The sequence below is a fragment of the Eptesicus fuscus genome, chromosome 10 (assembly GCF_027574615.1).
Source record: "Eptesicus fuscus isolate TK198812 chromosome 10, DD_ASM_mEF_20220401, whole genome shotgun sequence".
Classification (NCBI taxonomy): domain Eukaryota; kingdom Metazoa; phylum Chordata; class Mammalia; order Chiroptera; family Vespertilionidae; genus Eptesicus; species Eptesicus fuscus.
Genome location: NC_072482.1, coordinates 85,885,769 through 85,906,700, shown reverse-complemented (window position 1 = coordinate 85,906,700; position 20,932 = coordinate 85,885,769). Strand labels below are relative to the sequence as shown.

Sequence of the window (20,932 nt, the reverse complement as noted above, 5' to 3'; positions counted from 1 at the left end):
TTAAGTCATTCCACAATCCTCTTGCCAATGCTCTACATAAAAAGATGTTTACTAGTATATCATGGTCTCTAAATACTATATTCTGATATATGTGCAACAGTTTCACACTTGATCTTCTACAAAATAATGACATAAATTTCATTTGTAATCCGTTTTGTGTTCCCTAGTGCTGGCAATTTGCCCATAGCTGAATAATACTTCTACAAATTTGTCATTTTCTCATTAATTTGCTCACTTACCTGTTCCTGAATTTTGATTTCCTGATAATCTCTACACTTGGTTGGAGATGAAGACAAGTCTGAGAGGCAAGTGAATTTTGAAGAATCACAACTCTCCAAGCTGGGACATGAAGAGGGCCGGCAGAAGGTATAATACTGCTCAAAGTCAGCCTTGACCACAAATACATGCTTGCATTTGTTACACATGTAATCCCGTTCAAACTCCAAGATCTTCACCAGACTTGTTCGAATCACTGTCCCAGTGACAGATAAAAAGTGTCCCACATCCTTCGTTTTAGGGATGTGCTCCCTCACCAGCTCAGGACAAACTGGCAAACCTGAAGAAGAAGAAGAAACTACATCAACCTTCGCATTTGACTCCATGGAATATACTTTTCTCATATTTCCTGAGGAAGAAAGTGTAATTTCAGGGGGGGGGGGAAAAACTCTGTATTTTACTTAAGAAAAAAAAATCAGATGGAGTCAATAAAATAGAAAATAATTCTATCAAATAACAATTATCAGTGGACTCGCTTTAAAAGTACATATCTAGATGATATAATAACCAGGATTTAAAAAAGGATTCATTCTCATAAGAGGGCTATCTCAGTAGGATCTAAACACAGTATATAATTATAACCACATTCAACAAAGAATATACTGCTACCAGTCACACATAAAGTCAATGTATTACTCTTTGAGTAAACCACAATGCGAAGTGATAAAGAGATGGTAGCATAACGTCCAAGTGCCACAGTGCTAGAAGGCCACTGCTTTTCCAGTTAGGTTCAGGATTCATTAATATGTAAGTCTGACAGTGTTTCCAACCCTTGAATTACCTAGAGGTTTACCCACAGCATCACTTTATCTTTTAAAAACCTTGTGATTGTCACCATTAGTAAAAAAGCAACTTGATAAGTGCAAAATGCCAAAGAAAATTTTTATGTGGAAATGCCCTTTCTCATGTTTGGCTAATGCAGTGGTCGGCAAACTCATCAGTCAACAGAGCCAAATATCATCAGTACAACAATTGAAATTTCTTTTGAGAGCCAAATTTTTTAAACTTAAACTTCTTCTAACGCCACTTCTTCAAAACAGACTTGCCCAGGCCATGGTATTTTGTGAAAGAGCCACACTCAAGGGGCCAAAGAGCCACATGTGGCTCGCGAGCCGCAGTTTGCCGACCACGGGGCTAATGCATCTTTGGAGTAGAGCAATGCTGGCTGTGATAGTCAAAGGCTGCCTTCTAATAGGTTTATCAAGGTAGCATTCGTTACATTGGTTCATGTCACATGGTCCATTGCCTGGGCCTCAGAATTTAGTAGCTCTGAAACCTGATAGTATGTACACAGAAGACAGATCTGTCAAATTTGCCAAGCTCAAGAGAAATAATCATAACAGGTATGATTATCCTTTAAGTTTCTATGGTCAGCACATTTTCTCCCTGAGAATATATCTACTCTGAAAGCCAAATATAGTAATAATCAGAAGGTAGTTTGGGAAACATGGGATTTTTTTTTTTTAAAGCAAATTAGTCAGATGAGCTGAATGCTTAAGGTACCAGATTACATTAGTTTAGTGTTGCAGGTTACAAGTCTACAGATACTCGACATTTCTGTTGCTTGCTGAGACTTGCTTCCATATACTATGTACTATACAAACATGGTGGGCACTGCCAACATTTGCCACTATGACTTCTTTTTCTGTGCTTCCAAGACTGACTTGCCCACTCTCTAATGAAAATATTCTGTATTTATATTAACGGAAATTGTATCATATTTTGCCAATGAGGGTCCATACTTTTGCTTAGGATAATTTTTGTATATCTCTGCTCTGTTCTGCCTTTACAATTTAACTCTCAGAAAACAAACTTATTTCCAAATTTCTGTGGAATGCTTCGTGAAAACCCCCTGGTGCTGTATCAACTGCATAATAAAAATATTTTTAAGTACAAATAACAATTATTTCTTAGTATTATATATTCAATATGTGTTAAGGTTTCTCAAAAATCTTCCAAAGAGAATAACATGGCAATAAAATTCTTAAATGATTCACCTGATATCCTGGCATGAAGATTCTGCTTCATGGAGACACCCTCGGGCTGAGAAAGGGACTCGAGAATTGTCATGGCTGATCTTCTCAGTGAATTATCAAAAATAGTTAGTACTTCATTGGGGAATGCATTGAAATACTCCCCAATTTCCATGTTGGTCTCAAAAAGGGTCATGGCATTAACCACAACTGGGTAATGAGCATCTTCATCTCCTTCCTTCAGGATTAAAAGTATTTCGTTCTTATGGTATTCTGAAACATATGACTCAAACACTTGACCAACCAGTGCAATTTGATCACTATTCATCTTGAATCTAGGTAACTAAAGAAAAAAAGAAAGAACGGTATTATACCTTTGTTGCTAGACTTACACACAAATTAACAAAAAGTGTGTGGTTCTAAATCATCCTGACTTTAGGTCACACTATAATCTCAAAATACTAACTGAATTTACATTTTAATTAGATCTAAATTATCTGTTATTTGGCAAATGTATTATTTTTAAGTGGGTAAAGAATTATGTTGGTACTGATTATCAACTCCAAAATGGTCCAATGTCTTTCCCATTTCGTTTCCCAAAACTTCTTCCTCATTAACTCTAGATTATGTAAACGGTCCTTGCCTTTTAACTAATTTCCACACATACACTTGTTCTTAAGTAACAGTCTTTTGGCTAAAGTTTCTCCTGGTAGAGTTCTTTGCAAGCATCCCGCTTCTGGATTTTATTCATATAAAGAACATCGCTCTCTCTCTCTCTCCTTCTCTCTGTCTCTGTAATTAAACACACACAGACACACCCATGCATGCATGTATATTCTGCTACATAAACAGAACATACACTGCTATTCAGATTGATCACCAGTTATGACTTGAATAGTTATTAGACTGGCTTTAGAAATTTCAATTTGGAGGTGAATTTATTTCCTATTTTCTCTTTCTGATCCAGGAAAACTATTGGCTTCAGCAAAAAAACAGCCATCAAGAGTGTAAAAAACAACAACAAAAAAAAAAAACGAGATAAATAAGTACAGTATATTTTATTACATCACCTATCCTATTCTCCTGGTAATAATTTTTTAAAATTTGTATCTACAGATTAAAAGGGTACCTACCCCATTCTGTGTTCATGTACACACACAGATACCTACCACGTACAAGGCACTATGCTTTGAAATAAAAGCACAATTAAAAGGTTCTATATCCCCTCAGAGAACTAAGGGACAGATCAATATAATAGCACTCCAACAGTGGTAAAAATGCAATATGAATAGGAACACAAAGGAGAAAAGGATTAAACTTAAATGGGGTGACAATCCCAAATAAACTGTCTAAACTTGGATCATTTAAGACACTTTTGTTTGGTTTGGAAACAGAGAGAGAACACGGGAGAACAAGTGTACATTAATTTGACTTATTTCATTCAACTAACATTGACTGCACTAGGCTCTATAAAAAGAAAGATGATTAAAGAATCCTGACAACTACAGGATGCCAGTGAGAGATTAACCAATGAGTATATGTATATTAGGGCCACTGCATTGGTAAGTAATTTGTTTGGGTTAGGTAATATACACTCAGCCAAGTGTAAAGCAGACAAAGCACCTGGGAAGGAACTAATCATACAGTATTCCCATGATGTGGCCTTTGCTTTAAAAAAAAAACCAACAACTGTATTCCCAAGAGTGGCTACAAGAGAATCTTTAAGATTCTATAAATGCGTATTAAATTTGGAGCCACAAGTGTAGCAATTTAAAAGACAGCTCCCCACAGGGCAGGAAGCGGGCAGCCATAGAATCCATGGTTCAAATTCAGGTCAGATTAAATTTCGCCTAGTCTTTTTAAAGAGAGCATCTTCTTTTAAGAATAGCATTCATTTTCCATAACTGTGCAAAACTGATCAATTGTTTCTAAGCAGATTGCCAACCCGATAAACGTTACCCACCCAGATAGATAAACTGGAGACACTTACTCTTTGGTAACGTTCAAGTCCCCTTTCCGGTTTCTTATTGAAATATTTAAGGTTAAAATACAGTTAAAACCAGGAGGGGAAGTGGCGACTACTAGCTGGTTCCCTGGGAATCACCGCCGGTCCAGTCGCCGGGCCGCACCTGCCAGGAGCCACGCCCCCTCGCCTGGGCGGGCCGCTCCCTGGGGCCCGCCCCTTCCCCGCCCGCCCCTGAGCCCAGTGCCCGCGGGCCGCTGGGCAAACGGGACCGAGCCCCGCTCCCAGGGCTGCTGTCCGCACACTGAGATCTCTGGACGCGGCCCTGACCTACAACGCCTGGGCAGGTCGCTGGCACTCCCGGGCTCGGCTCCCGGGCAGCTCTGTCACCGGCCCGGCCCGGAGTTGAACAGTTTTGAACTAAAGCAAACTGTGGGCAAGACTTGGGACGAACTGGGGGAGAAAGAAGGAACACGGCGAGGCGGCGGCTGTCACTTACGGGCGAATACGCAGTGTCGGAAGTCACTCGGGGTGCGCTGCCCCCGAGGCGCAGGGCCACGGGGAGCTCCGACCGGGTGGCGGTGTCATGCCGCGGGCCCAGGAGCGCGAGGAGGCCGGCGGGAGCGGGGGCGGGGCGGGGCGCGCACGCGGGGCCGCTGGAGGCGCCGTCGGCCGCGGGGGCGCGCAGGCTCCGGAGGGCCGGCCTCGCGGGAGGGCGAAGCGCGCTACGCTAGGAGCGGCTCGGCCGGGCCCGCGCTCCCGACGGGCGCCGGGCCGCGCACCGCCCAACTTCGCCGCTCGGGCGGCCCTTCCGGGTGGGGAGGCGGGCGGGCGCGCGCCCCGCCTGGCGCCGCGGGACGCGAGGGGGCGGGGCGCAGCGGGAGGGGCGGGGTCAGAGGATCTGGGTGGAGCCGGGAGTGGACGGGGCGCAGTGGGCGGGGTGGGACCAGGCGGGTCCGGGGTGGAGCCAAGAGTGGGCGGGGCCGAGGAGTCCCGGGGAGGGGCCGAACAGAGCTCCGGTCCCAGGTGCAATGGGAAGGTGCGCGGTGCTGCAGAGGCGTTGTCTGCATTTGGTCTAAGAACGCTACCAAACCCAAAGCCACGAAGGTTTTCCTCCTGTGTCTTCTAGAAGTTTTGGAGGATTTTATGTTTAGGCCTATGATCCATTTAGAGCTAATTTTTGTACTAGTACATGCGAAAATACGATCTTGGGTAACTCCTTTTGCCTATGGATAGCTAGCACCGTTTCTTGAAAGAGCTATCCTTTTCCCATTGAAAAACCTTTGCATTTATGTGAAAAATAAAGTTGTCCTTATATGTGTGGCTTAAGACTTTCCTATTCTGTGGCCATATCTGTTTTATCCTTTAAAAAATATCGTCTTGTCTTTGATTACTGTAGCTTTATAAGGAGTCGGAATCAGATGGTGTTTGGCATTCAATTTTGTTCCTTTTCAAAGATGTTTGGAATTTTGTGTTTCCGTATGAATCTTAAAACCAGTTTGTCGTTTTCTGTTAAAAAGCTGGGATTTTTGTTGCGGTTGCATAGCATCTGTAGGTCAATATGGGAAGACTTTACATGTTAATAATATTGTCATATGCCCTTTGCGCAAAGTAAGCCTCACCATTTATGTAGGTGTTAAATAACTCTCAACAATGTTTGATTTTTTGTTAAATCTATCTCTAACTCAGATTTGCCCATAAAGGTATGCGGAAGGGGGAAATCATACTTGTGGATGCTATGTAAATGATATTTTCAATTTCAATTTCTGATTGTTCTTTTCCAGTGTGTAGAAAGACAATTGAACTTTTAAAATTTATTTTTTTAAATAAAAAAACAATAAACTTAAGTTTTCAGAGTTTTAGGTTCACAGCAAAATTGAGCAGGAAGTACAGGGCGTTCTCATATAGCCACTGTCCCCACACTTCCACAACCTACCCCACTCCTGACATCTGCTTACCAGAGTGGTGCATTTGTTACAATGGATGAATCTACATTGACATGATTATCACCCAAAGTTCATGGTCTACAGTAGTTTCACTGTTGGTGGTGTACATTCTGTGGGTTTTGACAGATGTACGATAACATGTATATACTGTTGTGGTATACAGAATAGTTTCATTGCCCTAAAAATCTGTGTTCTGTCTGTTCATCCCTCCCTCCCACTTAACTGCTAGCAACAACTGATCTTTTTGGTGTCATCATAATTTTGCCTTTTCCAAGATGTCATATAGTTGAAGTCATACAGTAGGTGGGTAGCCTTTCAGATTGGCTTCTTTCACTTAGTAATATGCACCTGAGGTTCCTCTGTGTCTTTTCATGGCTTGACAGCTCATTTCATTTTGGTGCTAAATAATGTTCCATTATCTGCATGTACCACACTTTATCCACTCACCTACTGAAGGACATCTTGGCTGCTTACAAGTGTTGCCAGTTCTGGAGAAAGCTGCTATATACATCCATGAGCAGGTTTTGGTGCAGAGCAGCTTTCAATTCCTTTGGGTAAGTACCAAGGAATATGACTGCTGGAACATATCGTATAGTTCTGTAAGAAACCACCAAATTGTTTTTCCAAAGTGGCGGTACCATTTTGTATCCCACCAGCAATGAATGAGAATTCCTGTTGTTCCACAACCTCTCTAGCATTTGGTGTTGTCAGTGTTTTGGATTTTGGTCATTCTGATTCTAAAAGGTGTTTCATTGTCGTTTTATGTTGCATTTCTCCAACGACATAAGATGTTGAACATCTTTTCATATGCTTATTTTTACCTCTATATTTTCTTTGGTGAGGTGCCATTTCAGGTCTTTTGCCCATTTTATTTATTTGTTTGTTTATTTATTTATTGTTAATCATCACCCGAAGATATTTTTCCATTGATTTTTAGAGAAAGTGGAAGGGAGGGGGAGAGAGAGAAACATCAATGTGAGAGAGACACATTGAAGGAAGTCGTGGCTGGGGATCGAGCCTGCAACCAAGGTATGTGCCCTTGACCAGAATCAAATCTGGGACTTGGGACCTGGGACCCTTCAGCCGATGCTCCATCCACTGGGCCAAACTGACTAGGGCCTCTTTTGCCCGTTTTTAAATCAGGTTGCTTTTTTTCTTATTGTTGAATTTTGAGAGTACTTTGTCAGATGTGCCTTGCAAATATTACATGTGTTTGATAAGCTTTGGCCTTATCTTCTCATTTTCTTGACATTGTCTTTCACAGAGCAGATTTTCAATTTTTATCAAGTCCAGCTTATCAATTGCTTCTTTCATGGATTGTGCATTTGGTGGTGTTTTTTAAAAAGTCATCACTAAACCAAGGGTATCAGGGTTTTTCCTATGTTCAAGAATTTGCAGTTTTGTGTTTAACACTTAAATCTATAATACACCTTGAGTTAATTTTTTGTAGAGTGTGAGATCTGTCTAGTGTGTCAGTTTGTCAAAATTTGCAACTTTATTGCATTTTTATTGTTTTTAATAGTTTGTGGAGTCTTTAGGGCTTTCTCTTTTTTATGGTTCAAGAGTCAGGTAGATCTTTAAAATTTTTTCTTTTTTTTTTATTGATTTCAAAGAGGAAGGGAGAGGGAGAAAGAGATAGAAACATTAGTGATGAGAGAGAATCATTGATCAGCTGCCTGCTGCATGTCCCCTACTGGCAATTAAGCCTGACCCTGGGCATGTGCCCTGACCTGGAATCTAACTGTGACCTCCTGGTTCATAGGTAGATGCTCAACCACTGAGCCACACCAGCCAGGCTAGGGTTTTCTGAATATAGAATCATGTTATCTGTAAATAGTGACAATTTTACTTCTTCATTCCCAATTTGGGAATGCATTAGGAATTATTTTTTCTTGTTCAGTTTTTTTGGAAGAAGTTGAGAAGGACTGGAATAGCGTTGTAAGTTTAGAGAACAGTTTAATTATAGCTATACATAGTAATGGAACAAATTAAGATGACATATTTGTCCCTCCTGATTTTGTTATGATTATTGAAACCAAATAATTTAGTATTTTATAATTATTGTGCAGTAAAACTTTTTGGTACATCTTACCTGGAATAAAAATATATTTAAAAATTAAATAAACTTACTTGAAAAAAAGAAAAACAAAATGCAAAGCATCATTATTTGTTCTAACAAAATTTATTATGCAGTAATTACAAAGGTTAAAGACTCTTCCATCTCAAATAAAAATAACTATTATAATTACACACATAACATCGTACCTTATAAGAATGATTCCAATAAATATCACAGGAAATACAGTGCACTTTCAAATCGGAGAGACAAATACTTTCTCGTTCACAGTGTTTGACACAGGAAGGCCTACTCGCATAATGATCCTAAGGTCACGCTCTCAGTAAGAGTCCACACAGAGCTGAGCCAACCCAATTCCTTCAGAATGTGAAGTACCGGGCAAACCACTCCTGGCGCTGGGGATCTGGAGAAGCCACCGGGGAAGCTTCACTCTGAGGAGGACTGAATTCACAAAAAGAGAGACATGTAACCCAGCATCAAGCTGTTTTGCAAAAGGAAGGGTAAAGCACAAAAAACACCAGTGTAGATGACCCCAACGGGCTTCCTAGGTAGATGTGTATTCAAGGATGGCTACTCCTCTACCCTAGATTCAGTTCTCCACGCCACGGGGGCCTGAGAGTGCATCAGCAGCTCAGGTGAAGTCAGTTCAGGAGGAGCCACGTCACAGTTAAAAAAAATCCCAAACAGTTGAGGAAAATAATGTCACCTTCTTTGAATTAAAAAAAAAAAAAAATTCAGGCATGGTGGGGAATAAGAGAGAACAAGACAACATTCCTCTCTTTCAGTGTCTTTTCTCTTTTGGTTAATTTCAGAATCTGGCACTTGCTTTTTACAGATGTGTGCTTAAATACAACTAAAGTAAGTAACTAAACCACAGTATAGTATTTTTACTACAGGTATATATTTATATTAAACTTTCACTTCATAATTCCATATGCAAATACTCTAGGGAAAAAGGAGTGCATTAAAAAGTCACTTTCCCCTCCACCTTCAAAATTATATAATTTATACTTATCTTAAGTCAAACTAAAGATTCTTTGGGCTAGTTGAGAAAATAAAAGGATCCCTACCGTCTTTGGGGGAAATTACAAGGCACGCAACAATGTGTAATGGCAACTCCAGTAGTCATGTTCCTTGAGCTCATGCACATGCATCTTACTGATACCTGAACATACCCATGCACAAGGGAAAATAAGCAACACAAAATATTTAGCAGCAGACACATTCAAAGGTGTACTTGACTATTTTTAATTCTTGCCATTTTTTCTATTTAAAATAATTAGTCATTAACTATGTCATTAATCACTTAACCTAGAAAAAGACAGTCTACTTGTAAGACTCTTACTAGTGATGCTGCTGAGAGTTAATAAGTTAAAAGTAAATAAATTTAAAGCAGCACATAATCAGTAATAATAAGCAAGCATAAAAATGACAGTACCTTCTGACTTTAATTTTTAATGGATAAATAACGGGATTTTGTTTAAATTTTATTCATTAATAGACTTAATCAACACCTCTGAGATAACTTAAAATTGGAATGCCAATTATAAACACTGTTTTTTCTAGATTTATTTTTTGCTTATGTATATCATTAAGTTCCCAGAGCTTACATATTTTTTATTTTGGCAATAAGCCTGTGTGTTTATAAGTAAGCCTGGTACACAAGAAAGGGGAAAAAAAATAAACATATAACACAAGAAACAGAAACAAATAAAAGCCGCTAAATTAAAACAAATTTTAAGTTTTCTAATAAGGATGGATTATTAATGAAAAATCAGTGACAACACTAAAAATGAAGCAAGAGTCCATAAATATTAAAATTTTAAGCATGTGAATTACATTAACACCCCTTGAAGCATTTAGAAAATTGACTAACAAATTGGAAAAAAATCTTTTGAAAAATCAAAAAAGAGTTCTCTAGAGAGTTGATCAATATATTTTGAAAATATTTCACAGTATTTTCCTAGGCTGTTCTTAAAGTAGTAGATTTCTACAATGTAAGAAGATAAAATTTCTCAAGTTAAAAAAAAGGAAAGAAAAAAAAAAATCACTGGTGAGACAGGGCTCACCTCAAAAATGTCTTGGGCTCTTTGGGTGGCACTGGCTGTGGAAGTGGCTTGTTGCTGTTGAACTCAATGTCGTGGACTGGAGAATTAGGAATGGGATCCAGACGGTTAGGATGTCCATTGCCCACTCCACCAGATTCCAGAGCACTTAGATTGGGAACGCTCACAAACCTGTTTGTTGGTGATTTATCATTCTTCTTCTTTTGCTGCATTAAAAATAATACATGTGAGGATAGTCCCTGCATAAGGACAAGTGAGAAAAGGGGAATCGTAGAAGATATAAATTTGGCATGGGAAAATTTTGGAAGCTTTCTGTTAAAATGGGATGTTAACATGAACCAGTGTTCCCCCAAGTGTGGTCTGGGGATCCTTGGAGGTGTTCTTTATTTACATGGAATCCTCACAGACAGACATGCTGTCGGGACAGAAAGAATGAGGAAGAAACATTCCGGAAAGGTTCATGGGGAGGGGAGGAGGTGGTGGAAAGAATGCCAAGTGGTAAAGAATACTGGGAGGGAAAGGGGGAAAAAGAGTAGGTCTTTCAGATAGCACGAGGATTTAGGCTAAAATTAGGAGAAGGTGTAAAGTTAAGCATAATATTAAAAGAGAGTCCTGTGAACTTTAGCCATCTGTCAGAGGGAGGCAGTCCTTGCCTGGAAAAAAAAGGGAATGAGAAAATGCTTGGCAATACAGTTTGAAACAAATCTCACATTTCTACTTAAGATCTAAAGTTGACTTAGAGAAAGAGAAATAATTTGGTTTTATATTTAATGCACCAACTTTCTGAAGAGAGAAAATTAAATCTGCATAATTAAGTCTCCTTTCCCAATTAATTGGTAGTATTAATTGGCTCACAATCTTTTAGAAAAAATTAAAGTTTATAAAACAAATCAATTTTTAAATTTTTAATTGTTCTTTAAAATTAACAGATGAAATGGGGAATACAATAGCAGATTATCAAAATTGATCAGCTTGGCCCTAGCTGGTTTTGCTCATTGGATAAACCTTGGCCTATGGACTGATTGGTCCCAGGTTCAATTCCAGTCAAGGGCACATGCCCAGGTTGTAGGCTCAATCCCCAGTGGGGGGACGTGCAGGAGGCAGCCAATCAATGATTCTCTCTCATCACTGATGTGTGTGTCTCTCTCTCCCTTCCTCTCTAAAATCAATAAAAAAATATATTTAAAAAATTATCAGCTTGTAAATCATTAACTCTAGTCTTTTATTCACACCTCTAGAATCAATGAACATGATCTTACTATGCAGAATAAAAATTAACATGTAAAATACTTTAAATATTCCCATATTTTACTAATTAAATGTATGAAAAAAATTTTGGAAATGACTCCAGAGGTTGGAAAAAATACAATTAATAGATAAGATGGCCCTTTTCCTTTACTTACAAAGTAATAATCTCACTATCTAGACATTGTCCTCTGTATCATAGTCTGTGACCACAGAGTCTCTGATAAGGAGCCTATGTTAGTATAACTGAAAAAAGAAAGAAAGAATAATGTTTTCTTCAGAACTATTTGTAGAAATTGAAGTCACTCTTAGGAGTCAAAAATAGTTTGAAAGTTCTGAGAGATATATCTTTTGCATTTTCTTCTTCCAGTCACCAAAGGGCATAATTAAACCTACTGAAGATTTCTATTTTAAGAAATCAAAGGTATCATTGGTAAAGTTCTATAGTAATTGTTTTGTAGCTACAAACCTAATTCCAATGAACAATAAATACAAGGAAAATATTTCGAGTATATCTTGTTTTTAACAAGTCTCCTAATCTTACTTTATAATTAAAAACTTACTTCACCCTAAATTATGAACTTAAAACTAAAACTGACTATATTCATTATTCACCAATTATTTATTGTGAGCCTTCTATGTGCCAGGCAGTATTTTAGGCTCTGGAGATACAGCCATAGGTCTCCCTAATTCAGTCATTCTATTTTATAAAACATCTATTAGTAAGTTTAAAGTTTGGAAAGCTTTAATTTGTGAAAGGACACATTCCATGTTCTTAACAGAAGTTTTATGGCCTTTGAAAACAAAAATTTTCTGACTAACAGCCTAACATACCTAAATTAGGCATGATATGCAAATTAACAAAATCTGTATTAAATAATATCTTTAGCACTAGCACTTTTGCCAAAATATATGTAATCCTATGAAGCCAATATACATAATTATTTGTTCCTTATTACTTGCTTTCATCACTAGAATAATTTTGGTGCCTTACAGGTAACAGGATAAAATTTTGCAACTGGACAGATATTTATTGAATACCCATTATACCCAAAGTACTATGATGGGAGCCATAGGAAGCTGGGGTACAAAGATATATGACTTAGTCATGTCCATTTCATTTGTCTCTAAGGCTCTTCTATCCTAAAAGAGTAATAAAGGGTCAGAATAGGTTTTGTTCAATTTTAATTGCTAAGGAAAAGTCGTAAGACTGAGAAAAGTAAAGTCTTTCTCTGACAGTCGGTCCAACCCAATGTCCATTAAGATGGCAGGCCTTACTTAGGGGGAGCTGTTGGGTACACAGAGCTGGAGGGTCTCCCAGAGGTTGGTGAGCACTAGGAAATGACAAGAAGTTATCTTGAGGAGCCTTAGAAGATAGTTTTTTTTAGAGATATGAAAGACAAAATGATAGCACCAAAGTTTTATAGTATTAATAAAATGTTATTTTAAGGAGCATTATCAACAAATAAATGAATATTATTGGAGTCTCATTCTGAAAATGAATACATAAAGCTTTCATAGATTTTAGTCCTAGATCATTAAATTTAAGAAAACATATTTTGGAAGGTTTAGCCTATTCTACTCTAGATATTTTATAAAGTTTTAATCAAGTTTTAAACCATATCCCTATTTCACAGTGTGTACAGCACATACCTTAGTCAATGGATTAATAACACCAACAGTAGGACTTGAATTAAACATTTTGTTGAAGTTAGTTTCTCGATTGACTAATTCCAGCTGATAAAATTTATTATCCTCCTATGCAAAAGAATTACAAACATCTCTTAAACATTTTCTAGTGAATTTTTAACAATTTAATTGTTTAAATGCCATTTCATTCAAAATTTAATAAAAACCTGAATGAAGATTTATATACATTGCTCAAATATTTCTTAACCCGATCACCAGTTTCTTAAAGACTGCTGGTGGGTAAGTTCTCAACATCTTTCAAACCCTATGCTCCGGCTCTCTTCTCTACCCTTTAATACCTTTTGCCTTAAGGCTGGGTCTAAATGTTTTATGTGTTCCCATCTCTGTTGCAAAGGGCTGACTGTGCAGTGTGGGCCAGCTTAACCTGCCTTCGTGGAGCTGTGTGCATGGTTGAGTTGTTTCCACGTGTGAAGATGACACTAGGTTACAGCATTGTGCTTGAGTATTGGAAAGATACTTGATCTTGTCCTAGCTCCTCTGAGACATCAATGTATGACGGCAGTTGTGAGCACAGACAGAGACAAACACTTTGCCTTTGTCTTCACCAACAACATGGGCTAACTGAATAACCAGACGGGTGGAAGTAAACAAAAGTAAAAGGAACAGCGTGAAATGTAGGATTGTGCTCTAGTAGAACTAGATTCTTCAGCTCTCTGTTAGTTACCACTGTCATTTTCATCATTCATTTTTAGCCCATGTGCCTCCTAGTCCACAGAATCGGGGTGCAGTGGAAAGAGTGTGGAACAACCCTTGGCTAGATTCCTGGCTTTGTCACCAACTGTGTTGCTTTGGAAAGTTACTTTACTCTTTGAAGTCTAATACCTATCCTGTTGTGAGGGAAAAATACAATTTTATCTGTAACACTCAGTAAGAGCTAGAAAATCAATAGCTATTTCTATGGACCACAGATGAAATATATGTGCGATCAGACAGAACAATCTGTGAGGCCTGCGCTCATGCTCACAATGCCTGGGGAATTGGGCGGTTAATGTGTAGAAGCAGCGTAGCACGCGCTCTGTCTTTCCAATACCTGCTCCTGGGTTCATCTAGAAACCCCCATCTATTTGCTGCCTGTTGCTTTTGGCAGGAACTTCTAAACCTACACAACAGACCCGTTGTTGTCTAGGTCTAGGTGCTAAAAGAGATATGTTAAAGGAAAAGGACTTCAGAAATAAGTGCTCTTAGGCTCTCTTTGCACGCTAATGTCCAAAGTTGTTAGGTGAAGAGATCGATGAGCAAACAGAATGATTAGTATTCAATTTCTAGTTTTACTCTGAAAGATTTCTCATGTCAGAGGCAGTAAAAGGCAACATGTTAATTGCTGATCAGAACATATAATTTTAGAAGGTTCTGAAATGTTTTATGAGTTTTAAAATGTTTGTGTACTTTTTTTATTCTTAAGGAATAATGGCTTTAATGAAAACAGTGTATTTGTCAAGTTTGTATTTTCTTCCCTGATGGATTTCTCAGAACCCCTAACACCTCAATGTGAACTGAGACTCTTCGAGAGCCTGTAGCTTAGGCTTCATCGTGACACCTTTCGTCCATGGGAACAGAGTTCTACGGAATACAGTTTAGGAAATTAACTAACTAACCTACAAGTGTACAATGCAGACTAATGCATGAATGCGCTATTCTTTCCTATCCAATTCTAATTCTGCATGTATAATACAGACACTTCAATAGTATATTAACTGTACACTGACAATGACATATTATTAAACATTTGATATGCACTAAAAATACTGAAAAAAGCACCAAATTTAAATGTTAAAATTACTTAGAATTTCTTTCCCTTGTTCACAACATTTTAATAAATTTTCAAACACAATGCACATAGGTTATACTTCCAATTTTTGTTTAGCATTACTTAAAAATATTTCCCCATGTTTTCCCAATCAACAGAGTATTGATTTGTTACACCAAAAACAAAATGTCTTACAATTAGTTTCTTTATGACATGGTCTCTTTCTGTAAGCATGGCTTTTAATTCTGTAATCATCTGTAAATCTTCTGGTTTTGACTCTCTCATTAGATATTTTTCTTCCATTTCTTCTAGTCTAAAAACAAGAAAATCTTTAGCTCAGTAAGATGACTCAGCAAGATTTGGTAATACCAACAGTTTTTCATATTAGTCCAGTTGAATACACACAAAAACTAAAAACCAAACTTTTCCCTTAAAACTTTAGAGGGTAATGATAGGACTGTTTCAAGAACTAAAGCATTACTAAAAACTCTCCAGGGTTAGATGATATTAAAGGCTTTGCTGTGTACCTTTTGAATAATTCATTCATTTTATGCCAGGGATTGAGGTAAGGTAAGCTCTGTAGAAGAAATGATATGCTGAATGCTACTAAATTAGCTGGAAATGTGGGCTTAGTATTAGAACCCACCACAAATACAATATTGTGTTATGACATAAGGCTTGGTAACATATACAAAGGGGACAAGAAAAAAAAAATACAGAGGAAAGGGAAACAAGGGACACACATATGAAATCATTCCTTCCTGGTCTATAAGAAATACAGTTTTAAAATGCTGTTATCAGCTAATCCATATGCACTGTAAAAAAGGGTTATCAGGTAAGAAAACTTATGTCCTTCTAGGCCTAGTCTGCCGTGAATGAAATGACAAGGTAATTGGGCTAAAGGCACTGAAGACTAGAATAGAGGCTGCATTTTACGAGCAGAGGAGACACGGACCCTGAAGGGTCTAAAATTTCAGAACAGGGTAGAATTCAGAAGATACAAATGGAAACTGCTGGCTTAGTTTGGGGAAAGCACTTTCAACTTCAGAAATTTTAAATAATTAAAACAATTAAAAAATCATTATTGTTTTTAGAATAAAAAGGATAAAACTTAAGCTCAATAAAATTATGGTTAATGAAGATTCACAGGAAAATTTATTCACTCAACAGGATGAACTTGTAGATGATCTGTCTTCAAGGAATTGGTGACCCATGCCCATCCCCTAATTCCAGAGCGGTATCAGAATCTCTGTATTTTAATAATTTCAGGAAACTCCGCCACTAACTCAGCCCAACCTAAAGGTGTGGAGATAACGTATTTGGTCCCCTATCCAGTCCCTCCCTAACCCGGAGGTGGGGAGGAATGAGGGTGACAAGAGGTGTGGGGTTAGGAAGTAACCACCTCGAGATCAGATGGGACTTGGTCAGTTCAGAGTGAGGTTCCACTATCTCTCTTTTTGTTCTTTCGTGACAATGCAGAATGAGTGGAAAATGTGATTCACTGAACTCACATAAAGTGACCTTGCTTATATCACAATATGGCATTTTATGGACAAAACTTTTATATTTTATGGGCAAAGGTTTTAAGAAGCTTGAGAAACCAGTCAAAGAAAAAGGCATTTGGGTTTAACACTGGAGTAGCCACAAGATGTCACTGGAGTACTTTCCTTATCATTAAAAGCAAGGTAACAAGAACTACTTGCTGCTGAACAAGAATACTTGGTTGTTAATGGTCCCTAACACCACCCCCGCCCCCACCACCCCCCCACACACACTAAATTTATGTCTATCTTTTGTTCTAATACAGTGATATTCAACCTTTTTCATCTCATGGCACACATAAACTAATTGCTAAAATTCTGCAGCACACCAAAATATATATTATTTTTCTGCTGATCTGACAAAAAATAGGTATCATTTTGATTCATTTGCACAGAACTGCTATTGTTGTGTTGGCTGTTGTCATTATTTTATTTGTCAATCTAAGGGAAAAGAGGTCAGTGCTCCTGACTAAATAGTTAGGTATTGCATGTTTTAAAAATTCTTGTGGCACACCCATTGAAAATGGCTGATCTAGAACAATAAGAAGGTAACGTAAAGTGAGTCTAAAATCAGTTACAATTCCTGAGCTACCATTTTGCATAATAAAGGTCTGCTCTGAGCCTAAATTCTAATATTTGTTTTTATTTAGCTTAAACATTCTTTACCTACAAAATTATCAGTTAATCTTCTCCACAAAATACCCTTACATCACCAATTTTTTTTTTTCAAATACCTGGATATTAAAGGGAAAAAAATAATTCATTAAATTGGAGACAGAATCAACATAAACACAAATGGGAAAGCATTAAAGGAGAAAACAAGTAATATGATATAGATTTAACTTGCAAGAATATTTCCAAAATTATGAGTCTTTTGAAATACTAATAGGAAGAACACTTGGTCCTATTTTGATACCACTTCAAGTCAACACTAGTCAACATTTTAACTTTCTTCCCTTGCCTCACACAACGTTCTTAGCCGGCCTTGCTTCCCAAAGCTTAGGTGTGAATAAATGAAGGAACAGGAGGTGATTTTTAACTAGTTCCCCTTTAGTCTTTCTGATCACAAGAAGAAGAAAGTCTGTTTGGACCCATATAGCTTAAATAACCTTCATAATATATGCTTCTTACCCTGTTTCACATCACTCAGGCAGGCCGTGAACATCATGCTAGCTAGAATCTAATAATACTGTTTTATTTTCACAGAATTTACATTTATATAACTATAGCTCAACCTCTACTTTGAATAATAGATAAAAATTTTCAGTAGTGATTATGGTTTTACTGTAGAGATAATTAACTTTTTCTGCTAAATTTTTAAGTTAAAATGAATCAATTAAAAATATTAAGACAATAATATCAGAGGTAGCCAGAAATAACCAAATTCCCAAAGGTAGTGTGAGGGAAACACTGCCTTGAGGTAACCATACAAGTACATATAGTCTTTTTACTCAAAATATGGATTCCCATTAAAAGTAATGCAAAAAGAACAGACAGAAGTAGAATATATAAAATTACTATTCAGGGTCACTGTTAGATTCTCCCCAGGCATGCACTGATTTTTTATTTTATTTTTTTTATTTGAGAATATATAGGTCAATGTCTATGGTTCATAGACAACACAAACCTTAAATAGAAATGCCTAAAAAGCTGTATAAAGCTGTATTTTAAAAAGTTTCCAGTTGATAGTCCTCCCATGCTGCTTTTAAAAATAATTGACAAAAATATCAGTAAATTGAGAGTTTGGAGCCAAACAAAAGTATTACTAGGCACATGTATATTTTAGAACTAGAGGCCTGGTGCACAAAATAAGTGCACTGGGGGGGGGGGTGGGAAGGGAAGGGTCCCTCAGCCTGGCCTGCGCCCTCTTGCAGTCCGGGAGCCCTCGGGGATGTCCAACTGATGGCTTAGCACTGCCGCAGAGGCAGGAGAGGCTCCTGCCACAGCCGCTGTGCTCGCCAGCCATGAGTCCAGCTTCTGGTTGAGCACCACTCCCCCTGTGGGAGTGCACTGACCACCAGGGGCAGCTCCTGTGTTCCACATCTGCCCCCTGGTGGTCAGTGCACATCCTAGGGACTGGTAGTTCCTCTGTTTGGTCTATTTGCATATTAGCCTTTTATTATATAGGATTTTAATTGTATAAAGACAAAAGAACTCGGTTATACCATCCTTCTCTACAGCCTGCAGGAAAAGTAGTAACTGAAGCAGTTCAATGGCAAACATTTTTCCGCCAAGAAAATTGTGGACCCAGATGACTTGTGACAATGGGACTACTACATCCTTATCTCACAAAGTTCATGAAAATAACCTGAATGGTAATTTAAAAATCAAAGGAAGGACAACAACAGAAAGCAACAGATAAGAGAACCCAAACAACTTTTAAAAACTAAGTAATTCTGATGTGGTGGAGTGCTTCTTTTCACTTAGGGGTTATTGACCTACTTAAAGTCCAAGTACAGAAACTCAGTATTTCCTCCAAGAAGAAATTATCTTTTTGCTTCAGTACAGTGAGAGGTTAATGTAAAATAGACTGTTTTTGCATAATAAAGATCTGCATTCTAGTGTATGGTTACATTTAGCTTAAACAGAGTTCTTTAAAACAGCCCATTCTCTCCTTTGTTTCTAAAATGAACGAAAACCATGAGATTTTTTAATTAGCTAGAAGTTTTTTACCAATATACTGTATCACTCAAGAAAACAAAAATATTTCTGTAGCCCAGAGGGCGTGGCTCAGTGGCTAAGCATCGACTATGAACCTGGAGGTCACGGTTCAATTCCCAGTCAGGGCACATGCAGGGATTGTGGGCTCGATCCCCAGTAGGAGGTGTACAGGAGGCAGCTCATCAGTGATTCTCTCTCATCATGGATGTTTCTATCTCTCTCTCCCGCCCCCTTTCTCTCTGAAATCAATGAAGATATATTTAAAAATATATATTTATGTAGAATGTCTGAAATATCTAAGAAAACTTTAATACCCAGCTCTACAGAAGAGGATTTCTAATAATCATCCCATAAGATACAGAACTCTTACACCATTTCTACAATGTTTAGAGAGCATTTCCATCCTTTAACTCTTTCGCCCCCTCTTCCTTGGAATCCAACAGGATTTGGGGCAGGGACAGAAGAACCTGCCAGCTGCTCCAGAGGCTCCTCGCTCCAGGCTTCAGCCCAGGAGGCTGACATATGTTCTCCAGGGGTTTTCTGATTTTGAAGCCTGAAAGCCAGCATGCAGTTGATTAGGAACTTCCAAAGTGTACCTTCAGTCCTTTGGGACAGGCTGGGAATGGCCCGGTGTTGTTCCCCCAGCTCCTAAAGCTGGATGGACACTTCCTCCCGCCACCTCTGTCTAAAGGCAAACCATTCAGCAGATCCAAGCAGGCTGCCTTTAGGAATATGGGACAGAACTATCCAATAGTCTAAAACTGTGTTTTCTCATAGAGGAGCTACTAGCCCACATGTGGGTATTTATGGTGTTTCCATTTAAATTAAGTAAAATTAACTGAAACTTAAAAAATTCAGTTCCTTGGTCTTGCTAATCATAGTTCAAATGCTCAACAGCATTGTAGCTACTGTACTACATAGAGCAGATACAGGATGTTTTCATTATCACAGAAAAATCTGGATAGTGCTGATCTAACACATTTGTTTGTTTTTTTTTTTGTTTTAAACTAAAAGAGTATACACCTAAAGCTAGAGGCAATTATATGATGACAGCAAGTTTCTGGTGAGAAAGGAAGTATGATTGGTTAGCATAAACCTAGCTGAAGTATAAAACAGATGATACATTTAGAAAAGTAATACAATAATTTACTTATGAGCAATACTAATTCTTCACTTACTAAAAATGATCATAATAGAAAAACTAAGTTAGTTTTTTACTACTTACTGAAAATCCATAATGTGCAAAACCATATAAAACAGAATAAAGTGAAAACAAAAACATGACCTTTACTCTTTGTAAATTAACATTCCTCAGGAGACAGGACACGGGACAGACAGAGGTTATCCTTTCTGTAAGCATGCTTTCTTAGAGTAGACAGTGGGGGATGCCAGGAGTTCAGCCTCAGCCTGATAAATAACACTGAGGGCAGGAGAAAGGGGGGCCAAGGTGATACTGCTGTAATGAGCCAGTTATTAATAGCAGGAAAGGAGCAGAAGGGAGGCCAGACATTATCGGGATGGCCATTTGGGCAGCTTCTCCAGGAAGTTGCAGTTTCACACGCCTCAGGGAACCACGGGCCCATTCCCCACAGATCACTGGAAAATCCCAACCAAAGGGAGACAGATGCATGTGCAGTGAAGTTGGGGTGACTAAGGAAGGTGCCCGTCAGTCACACCTGGGAACAGAGATTCTTGGCCAGAATAGGAGGGGCCACTGCAAGCCCAGG

General features: G+C 38.3%; 2 protein-coding genes across 10 annotated transcripts in view; both read right to left on the bottom strand.

The window, feature by feature from the left end:
- Positions 1 to 4,931, bottom strand: part of MCM9 (minichromosome maintenance 9 homologous recombination repair factor) — a 68,953-nt gene extending 64,022 nt beyond the window's left edge. For 8 of the 9 annotated variants that reach the window (XM_054722256.1, XM_054722254.1, XM_054722255.1 and 5 more), the window contains exons 1-3: positions 4,712 to 4,769; positions 2,274 to 2,592; positions 240 to 556 (exon numbers count right to left, since the gene is read on the bottom strand). In XM_054722256.1, the coding sequence (XP_054578231.1) occupies positions 240 to 556; positions 2,274 to 2,577 (621 nt within the window). In that variant the 5' untranslated portion in view covers positions 2,578 to 2,592; positions 4,712 to 4,769. Of the gene's footprint in view, positions 1 to 239; positions 557 to 2,273; positions 2,593 to 4,711 lie in introns of all 9 variants that reach the window. The other variant, XM_054722258.1, reaches the window with a different exon arrangement.
- A 3,396-nt stretch (positions 4,932 to 8,327) lies between these two features.
- The window catches only part of FAM184A (family with sequence similarity 184 member A), an 85,549-nt gene continuing 72,944 nt past the window's right edge, over positions 8,328 to 20,932 (bottom strand). Inside the window, exons 15-18 of the mRNA XM_008138783.3 lie at positions 15,199 to 15,316; positions 13,200 to 13,304; positions 10,305 to 10,507; positions 8,328 to 8,676 (exon numbers count right to left, since the gene is read on the bottom strand). Coding sequence (XP_008137005.2) covers positions 8,595 to 8,676; positions 10,305 to 10,507; positions 13,200 to 13,304; positions 15,199 to 15,316 — 508 coding nt within the window. The 3' untranslated portion in view covers positions 8,328 to 8,594. The remainder of the gene's footprint in view (positions 8,677 to 10,304; positions 10,508 to 13,199; positions 13,305 to 15,198; positions 15,317 to 20,932) is intronic.